At 48.6% G+C, this 9,822-nt stretch overlaps 1 protein-coding gene across 1 annotated transcript; it reads left to right on the forward strand.

Annotated features, from left to right (window-relative positions):
- Positions 1–6,636: 6,636 nt before the first annotated feature.
- Positions 6,637–8,612, forward strand: OCSTAMP (osteoclast stimulatory transmembrane protein; the record flags this gene model as incomplete). Its single annotated transcript, XM_008938769.1, has 2 exons — positions 6,637–7,744; positions 8,350–8,612. Coding segments are annotated over exons 1-2 (1,371 nt in total), but the record flags the coding sequence as incomplete, so codon positions are not given.
- Between the last annotated feature and the right edge of the window lie 1,210 nt (positions 8,613–9,822).

A 9,822-nucleotide genomic window follows, 5' to 3' on the forward strand; every position in this document is an offset into this window, starting at 1 on the left:
AGTGCCTTACTCCATGCTTTGGAAACAGGAAGACAACGGTTTGTTTCCAAACATGTTCAGTGTTTTGAAAACCTAGGACAGTAATTGCTGTCTGGCTCTTTGCACTGAGTACACGGATGGGGCTTTGGGACCAAATTAACTTCTGATGTAACTTTGGACCTGGGTGGTGTTTCACCGTTGGTGAATGTGGCCAGCCTTAGCTTTGTGAGATTGACTCACTCATGAGCAACCCACTGAGTCACAGGCCAGTGGACAAGTTGTATTGGAATATTATTGACTTTTCTGAACAATAGCCTTTGATTCTTAACGTCTTTTTAAATCGGATTGCTCGGGTACTTTCAATGAAAGCATTGCAAATTGACTGTGATTTTAATCACCATTTTGTCTGATTTTTTTTTTTCTGTAAGAATCTGAAATATTTAATTGAAAAGATCAGTCATTGAAATAGATGAATTGAATGATAAAGGATCTGATTCTTGGTTTAGGGAAGGTGAGTGACTGGATCCCTGTGCTGAGAAAGGTTTCTCTGATGTATAGCTGGTGGAGCTGGTGAAGTGCACTGGCCCTGGGGTGGGGATCCAGTGCATCCCCCTGCTCCTGTGCTGCTGATACCCCCTGGGGCCAGTGGGAGAGCTGGCAGGCTAAAAAAAATGCTCCCCAGCCACAGCTGCTGCTGCAAGGGATTACCCTGGGGTAACGGGATGGGGAGTGGGGAGGGCAGGAGGGGCTGAACTGAAGCCACTAAAACCAAATGCATGTGGAACTTTGGTCAAGTTCAAAAAAATCCTTAATGTTCAACAAAATTCTTAATAATTGTGGAAAACTTACAATAAAGCACGTTTGTTAGCACACCACATCATCCTGTTTGCTCTGTCGACTGGGGGGGGGAACAAAGCCCTCCCTTCCCTCAGCTTCACCCCCTGGTTCGGGCAGAGGGTCCCAGGAGGGCAGCGAGGTTTCCCTCCTCGTCTGAGCAGAACGGAGCCCTGTTAGGCAGTGGAGCAGTGGGAAAGCTCCTGGCCCAGCACCTCAGGGCTGCTTTGCTCTGTTGCTGGCGATACACCCTGTCACTGTCCCCAGCTCCATGCTGGCTGCACACTGGGTTTGGGCACTGCTCTGCATGGATGCTCCTTGTCATGCCTGAGCAAAGCTGGGCTGAATGAGGAAGGGAAAATTGCTCCCTGCAGTTCCCTTTCCCAGCTGGCTGTCCCGGGGCCAGGGGATGAGCTGTACCCTGCGTGGCCCAGCGCTGCAGGACAGAGCTCTGCTGTCCCCCTGCCCTGCCACGGCTAGAGCTGCGGGGCATTGGGGTGGGGCACTGGAACAGAGCTGCCTCTGTCCCTGCAGCCTGGAGCACGAGCACTGAGGGCCTTTGGATTGTCTAATCTCGAGGCTGAAAGGGTAAAATCCAGCCCAGCTCCAGGGCAGATGTAGGCATTGCGGGTTTATTTGACAGTCTCAGCTCCGGCTTGGTGGATCCTAGTTGAATCCCTGGGGATGGTTTTACTTGGTCATGAAAGTGCAACTGAGACTGCAAAGCTTGTTTGGAAGTCTCCAAATACAGCTCCTAGCATCCTGTAGCATGTCTGTGGCACTGTCGGTCCAGATATCAGAAGGTATTTCACAAAGAGAAGGTTGATTATCTGTGTGCTGAGATGAGAAACTGAGGCAGAGAGGGGACCAGTGAATTATCCAAGGTCACACAATGGCGTCTTGGCAGACCTGGGAAAGGTGTGGGGAGCACCTGGATCCTAAACCTCTACTTTAGCCAAAGACCTGGCTTCTGCCACGTCTATCAGCAGCCTCTGCATTTCCCAGGGCTCCCCAGAGGATCTGGTTTAAGGTGTGAGGATGACAGCATAACCTAATTCTGCTTTTTCATATCCAGGCATCTGTGAGAGCAAGACTAATCTGGCACGCTGGGGTTTTAATTGTTCTTTTTTTGTTTTTAAACAGAGATTTTAAGATTTAGTATTTCTGGGGTTCAAGAGTGAACTGGCCTGTGTGAAGAGCTGCTGTTCTAGTGCTAGTACTAAAATTTCCAACGCCATTATTCTTGAAGGGTTTGTGATGTGAGTAGAGGTATGAAACTTCCCAGGAAAGGGCATTTCAGGTGCTGCACTAAGCTCCTATAACATTGACTGTGGTGTTTTAAAGGAACTTTGCCTGCCTATGCACCATTTCTCTAGGAATGTAAAAATCCAACAACCATCACAAAAGCCGCTCACATTAGCAGCCTGCTTGTGAATTTTAATTAACAGGAAATGCCACTCACGCATTGAAATTCAACATCCAGAATATCTCTGCTTTACTCCTTTGATGTTCCCCATCCAATCCCAGACCAACATCCACGTGTTCTCCTGAGACACTTGGAGGAAAATCTTTATAGTTTATTTACAGTAGGAAAGCATTTTGTAGTAGCTTTTCTCCCAACAGCACTCAAGTTGCTTTACAAACCGTTCACACAGGAGAGCTGCTATGTGGGTCTTTAGGGGTGAGTGATTCTGGGGCTCTGCTCAGCTGGTTTTCACCTGGCAGTGATGCTGGAAGTTCAGGAGATAAAGGAAAAGATCCCTGAAACAAATTTAAAGCACAGCATGATAAGGGGAGTTCAGGTTATTGTAGGTTAGATAGCCTTGGTTCACTTATATTTATCCTTTATCAGTCACTCTAAGGGCATTGCTGGGATTTTTCTACATTTCTGTAGTAGAAACCTAAGAAGACATGACCTGGCTCTGTATCACTGTAAACTGTTCATTTGCACGTGATTCTAACAAGCAAAACATCACCGCTAATGAGCTCATCTTTCCCACACCCTGAATTTCTTGAATTTGCAGAATAATGTGGTCACCACCTGCTGATGATACTGTCACAGAGAAATATCTTCAGCCTTAAATCAGCCTGTTTTCAGCCAGCCATTTCTCCTCATTACCCAACCATTTCCTGAAGCTGTATGGTTCAGGTACCCTACTCTACCTGTGATACAGGTGCTCCTTTAGGTCACACCCCTCCCATCGTTGCCACCACTGCAGGGTTACTCTCTCACTGCAGGTGTCTTGGCAAGAGGCTCCTCTTTGCACTGCCCTGAGACCCACTCGGTGACCACTGCAGTCTGCAAAAATCTCTGACCTGGTGGGTACAAGCTCAGTGGCTACCCCGAATCCAGGCAAAGCCAGGCTGTGCTTCCTGGCTATGGCACACCTGAAACCCTCTGTTGCCATTTTCTGGTTCCAGCAAGCTACCTGCAGGCATGTGGCTCTGCTCTGTCTCTCCTACTCCAGTGCTATGAAGTCTAAATAAGGCACGTTAGAAAATTGTAGACCTTGAGCTCTGGAGAGACTGGAGCTTGTCAGGAAAGCAAAGCCCCTTCATGTCACCTGGGGGCTGAGGCACCAGATGCCCGGTGGCACAGGGAGGGAGGAGGCAGCTCGGAGCATCCCCAGGGGGACAGAGCGGGCACACCCCCGCCTCCGGCTCGCCAGCCTCGGTTCCACCTTCACTGCCTCACTGTTCCCTAAAACTCTCCCACTCACAGGCTTCTGCAGTTCGAGCTGAAGTGAAGCCGGACCGTGAGGTACTTTAGCAGCATGTGACCGCAAGGTGTCACAGTTGCTTCACTGAAATGCGAGGTCCTGCTCCCAGCTCAGGTTCTCCGGTATCTGTACGGATAAACACGCTTTGAATGGATGGATTGTTTGTTTTTCAAAGCAGTCTTGTTCATTGTGTCCTGTGAAGAGTTAGACCCTGTGGTTCTAGCTCATCTAGAGATTATCAGTTCTGGGTATAAAATAGAAGATACTGTAGATTTAAGATAGTCCAACCTATAGAGATCAATTTTGAGTAGAGCCAGAGAAAAATCTAGGTTTGACTTTGCATACAAGCACTTTTCGGTGATGTATGGAGTTACTGGTCAAGCTCAGCTCCCCACAGACTTCACCTCTCCTTTGCCAGATGGCCCAGAGAGCTGCCTGCGTAGCCTGGACTGGTGAAATCAGTTAGCTCAGAAATACAGCAAGAAAGAAGTTTAAGCTCAGAATAGCAACTAAGGAGAACCTGAATCTTGCAGAATACAACTATGGGCTTTTTGGGGTGGTCCTTTACAGTCTGCAAATGGAATTCAAGACCTAATTCATGGCCTGTGCAAGTGATTGCTTTGGATGCTCCCAACAAGTGGCACTTTCTTTGTCACCCGCCTGGCTGGTGCCTCGTCCTGGCTGGAGCCAGTCAGAGCTGCTCATCCTGTGTCCCTGCTCCAGGAGGAATCCTCTGCTCTGCCAGCTGTGGGAGAAAAGAAAACTCCAGCAATAAAGCAGAGCTGTTGAGTGGAGCAGCAAGGGTGGGTGGGACCTAGTCTGGCGCCTGCAGAGGGGCTGAGGAAGCAGGCAGAGTTTCGCTCTGCTCGCTTGGGCTCCTGATGGCTTGTCCTCCCACAACTGCGGCTGCCGTGGGGTTCAGAAGTCCCCTGGGGAAGGTGCTGCTGTCCCACTGCTCCCATGCTGACCTCCAGCCCTTTGCTGACCTCCAGCCCTTTGCCCTCTCTCTCCCAGGAGAGCATGAGAACATCCTGGGGACCTGGTGGTTCCCAGCCCACGGGAGGGCTCGGCTGGGCATGGGACAGCGAGCCCCTGTAAGGAGTGGGCTCAGCGGTGCCTTAGTGTGAAGCATCTGGCCAAGGGGCAGGGCTGGTGGGAGCCAGGGGAGGCTCCCATAACCCATGAGCTCCATGCAAGGGGGTAGGCAGTGGCTGTGTGTGTTTCTTCTGTGCCAGCTGTTTGGAGGAGGAGGGATCCTCTTCTTTGGAAACATAGCAGAGGAGCAGGCACCATGAGCTGCTCCTTGTCTCCTGATGAGTGGTTTGGTGGCTGGAGCTCTGTGCCCTGCACATCCCAGGGGTCAGGCAAGTCGGTCCCATGGGGACCACACATCCCAGCTTGCATGTCTGGGAGCTTCTCAGCACTCTGGGAATCCTGCCTGTGGCAGGGATTTCTTTGCAGTGGATTTGATGGCTATAGGAAACTGGGAAATATTCAAGTGTGAAGCTTTATCTTCCTCTGCTAGGACTTTGAGGTGAGCCTATGAGCAGTTTATGTACCCTGGACATGAGCTCATGGCTTCAGGAGAGAGCAGCAGCCTGCTAGAAAAGATGAACAATTATCAGTACATGGTTTCCTGGACCCTACCATGCCCTTTGTGCTATGACTGGTGTCTGAAAGAGGAAATGTTCCCCTTCTCTCTGAGAAATCTCAGCCTTGCTGCTTGCTGGTGGGCAGTGGGAGGAGAAGTCAGCTGGGATGAGACAGCTGATTTCCCCATGAGGGATGCTGTCACCCCAGGTTCCATGTGATGCTTATTCCATCTTCGTCAGTCCATATGTCATTGAGTCATTTTTTTTCAGCTATGTGTCATGAAAATAAGCCTTCTCTGCAACAACAGTAAGATCAGAAGAAGTGTAAAGCCCAAGCAGTGCTGTGCATCCTGGCTCTGCCCTGCAGTGGGATTATTCCCTGGGCTTCACACACCAGGTTTGCCCACTCACTTCAGCAATTGCCAGTGTTGCTGATCTGAGTTGCCTTAAAACATCTTTATTTTTGGTGGGGGGAGTCCTGGCTATCTGGTGCCAGCTGCCTTGGTTTCCCAGCAGTTGCATCCAGGATTCTCTCTCAGAGCAGTGACACACTGGAGCATGGAGAGTTTTCGAGCAAGACTGGGGCACCTCTTTGCTGCTGGGTATGTAGTGTCTCCTTTAATCCCTCTGCTTTCTGATGTCTTGATAGCTGTTGAATGGCCTTTTCCCACTGAAAAACCTCCTTTGGTAGTCGAAGTTCTCCCTCAAAGGAAAACTGGGGCTGCTGTTGGGCTGGGGGAGATGGGATCACCTGGCTGGGTTTAATCCTGGGGACAGGATCTTCCCCCCACCCAAGGTTTTATGGCCTCTGGAGAGTCACTCCAGATGTGGGGCCTGAGAAAGGATATTCCTTCCCAAGCATTTGTTTTCATTAGACGTTTAAATAGCTTTATGGGACATTTCATCCTGTTTGCAGTGGCCAAATTCTTATCCTTGGAGATTTCCTCTGGCACTGGAGCTTCAGTGTGAAACTGTTTTTTCTGATCAGTTCTATATTTCTCACTCTTAAACCTGCAGAGTTTTGTTTGGTCTCCTCTTAAGGGGAAACTTCCAGTCAGCTGCCTCTTACCTGTTGAACACCTTGCAGTTACAGAGCTGGTCTAACGGTTTCCACAGCAGCCAGGAGCCACCTCCTTCCCCCTCCAGCGTCCTCTAAATACCTACTAAAGCCACTCTTAGCCACTGCCAACAAGTTGACCCCTCTGAATGACTTTATTGTGATTTTTCTGGAATAATGCAATGCTTCCCTGTGCATGCATTAAAGGAGGAGCAGTCACATTGTATTTGGTGTTTGATCTTTTAAGAAATGCCTGGAACTTGCCTGTCCTGCATGCTTCCAGGGAAGATCTCAGTCCAAGCTACTCATGTTAGCAGAGAAGTAGAGAAGAGTGGGAGCAGAGGCACTTAGAAAGGACATTATAAAGACCCATGAGTGAACATCTCAAGAAAGCCACCTGAACAGTGCATTTCCATGCTTCTTCTGCTAACACCCAGGCACTTGTTTTTACAGAATGAGAACCTGGGTCTACTGTGAAGAATTTCTGTTCCCAAAGGTGTTCAGGACCACAGAAGACCTATGGTCAGTTTACTCCAAGCCTGTCCCAGCAAACAGCAGAGAGCTGTGGACCTTGTTTCTGCAGTGTTCCTGCATTACAGCAGTGATAGGAGGCCTCTTTTACAACTGGATGTTTGCTTCCCTGGAGTACTCCTGGCATCTCTCCACTGCAATGGCCATCTCCTTCAGTTTGCTCCTTCTCCTGACCCTTTTCTTGGTGCATCCTGCCCGTTGTGTCTTCAGTATGATCATGCCTACGTTAGGCACCAAACAAGGCCGGAAGCTGCTCCTGTCAACCTGTGTCATGGTGGCGGTGGTTAACATAACCCCCAACATCACAAGCAACATTAGAACCATACTGCAGGTTATTCAGTGCATCTGCAAGAGCTCCTCTGAGAGTCTTTTGAACTCAACTGCTCTGCTAGATAGAGCTTCCTGGGAGTTTGGGGATGCAAGCCAAAAGCCCATTCATTCCATTAATATTCATCTGCCTATGAATGGACATTTTCAGTTCTCATTGTTTAAAAACAGCACGTTGATTCATCAACAACTGCAGCTTGCTGGGGAGAAAGTTGGGAGGGATTTCTTGGCTGTTGAGGTACTGGTCAAAGACTCTGTACAAGTCTGCAACAAGCTGGTTGCTGGCTTCTCCATGCTCTACCTCTGTTTTAAGTCCACCTGGTATTTGAAAAATTACCTCACCAACCTCCGCTTTGACAATTTTTACATCACCAAGAAGCTGGAGCGTTTAGCTGTGGACAGAAAAGCAGCTCATCTGCTGGCAGGCCCACCCAAAAACCTCATTCGCCCCACAGGCTTGAGGCTGTCCAGGGGAGAAGCGATGCTGTGCCTCGTGCAAGCCATGCTCCTCACGGTGGCCCTGCTGCTGCTGCTGCTGGTCGTGGCGATGGACCACTGTGCCTTCAGCGTGGCAGACACGGCGGTGAGGAGGGCAGCTGCCTTCTCCACGGTGCCCGTCACCCTGGACATCAAGTACAGGGTGAGTGCTGGGGTCCCCTGTCCCTCCCCACGCAGGGACCTCACCGGGCGGTGCGGGGGTTCCAGTCTTCAGAGCCTTGTTTGCACAATCCTTACTTCCCTCCCCAGCCCCTGGCTGGACAAACAGCATAACAGGCTTGGAGGGGAGGGGGGAGAGACACAACCCCAATTGCTACTCCCAGTGCATCAAATAGCTGCACGTACCCACTCCAAATTATAGAATCATGGATTTGTCCCGGTTGGAAGACACCTTTAGGATCATCAAGTCCAACCATTAATTAATTCAGCATTGCCAGGTCCAACAGGCAGTTTGGACTTGATGATCATGAATCATAGAACAGCTTAGTTGGTAGGGACCCTAGAGATCATCTTATCCAACATCTCTTTGTGGGACCATGAAGGTTTTTTCCAACCCAAATGATTCTATGCAGTTAGTCTCACTCAGCCTGAAGTGCATGTGCACTTCAATGTCCTCTTAATGCACCCAAACAAGCTGTCAGGTTGATCACATACCCCCAGGCTGATGTTTTTGTAGTAACCAGTCGATTTTGATTTGTTCATACATTGTTTAACTTTTAAATCTCTTTATTTCAGGCTGAAATGGAGATCCTGCCCTTTTTATATAAACTTTTCCAGTTTTCTCAAAAAATATCTCTTCAGAACTTTGAAGGACACTACTCCCATAATCTGAACTTCAGCTCTGCCCACTGCAGGATCAGCCCCCCGACACCTCCCAGCCCTTCTGTGCTGCTTGTTGTGGGGCTGCTCTTCTGCATCCTCTACACCACCGTGTTCCTGGAGACCTACGCACAGCGCCTGTGCAGGAAAATCGCAGGCTCCTTCTTCGAGAGCTGGGAGGAGAAGAGAGCCCTTCACCTCTACAAGAAGCTGTTCAGGAAGCACAAGAGCAGCAAATCTGCATTAACAACTAGGGTACCTTTGGAAATCCCAGGGATACCTGAGACCTGTGGCAGTGGGTGGGCACAGGCTTCTGCTGTGACATCACGCATTTGATTTTCCAGAGTCAGAGAAGTGTTTGGAGTCTGGGGAAAAATATTTGGGGGGAAAAAAAAAAAAGGTGAAATGTCACATTTTGGGAAAAAAATCGGCTAAATTTACTTTTAAATTTACTAAATTTACTTAAAAAAAAAATAAATCTCGAAGGTCTGGCATCAGCTGTTCCAGGAATGGTGGGAGATAGTTTGTATGACTAAGAAGACATCTGCAGCATTAGACAAGGCTAACTGGGAAATATGTAGGAGTTGGGGTGGGGGAACAGCTCATTTACTTCCCCCACCACATCCATGCTGGAAGAAGTGCACGCTTCCTTTCTTTGCCAGGTTATCCCTTCAGGCAGCAAGTAGGGAAACTCATTTGAGTTGTTTAATTTAATTTTAGGAAGCTTTTCTTTCAGGTTTCGTGCACAGAAACCTGGGTAAACTGGATAAGTACTAGCCTTTATAAGATAGTTTATTCACCTAAGAAAGTGTCATTTCAGTCCACTGAAATAAATTCAAGACTATTATGAGCATGAGATGCACATCATGGGCATGGGTAGTAGTGGAAATCAGCATGTGAGTACTTTATGCAACCACTTTGCAATGGCTCATCAATGGACCTGATGACCATAAAGGTCTTTTCCAACCTAAGTGATTTTACAATTCTTTGTTTCTAATTTAGGCCCACATCCTGGAGGACTTCAAAAGTGGTAGGTGGAAATGGGACCTTTGAGTCAGTGCTCTGCAGGGAACAGCTTCTTGCCTCAGCTGAGAGCTTGTTTTATGTTTGTTGTTTCAAACTCAGAAACTGTGGTATTGTATCCCAGATGCAAAAATCCATCACTGGCACAGCACCTGGAACATTACCTTGGAAAGACAGGCAGATCAGGCACCTCCGTAGGGGCAAGAACCAGAGACGAGGGGGCCAGACAGCCAGTGCCAGGTTAAAAACAAAGCAATTTCACAGCTTCATTTCTTCACAGCATTTCTATTATTTTTCCTCCCTTCTCCCATAAGAGTCTTCATTAAGGTAATTATTTGCTATAATGCACCCCAATGAGATTAAATTACAGAAGTGAAGTGGCAGCTTCAGCCAGATGCACCAAATTCTCTCAGCTTCTGAGGTGCTTGAAACAAAGTAGATC

This window comes from Merops nubicus, unplaced genomic scaffold (genome assembly GCF_000691845.1).
Source record: "Merops nubicus isolate BGI_N331 unplaced genomic scaffold, ASM69184v1 scaffold15054, whole genome shotgun sequence".
Taxonomy (NCBI): Eukaryota; Metazoa; Chordata; class Aves; order Coraciiformes; family Meropidae; genus Merops; species Merops nubicus.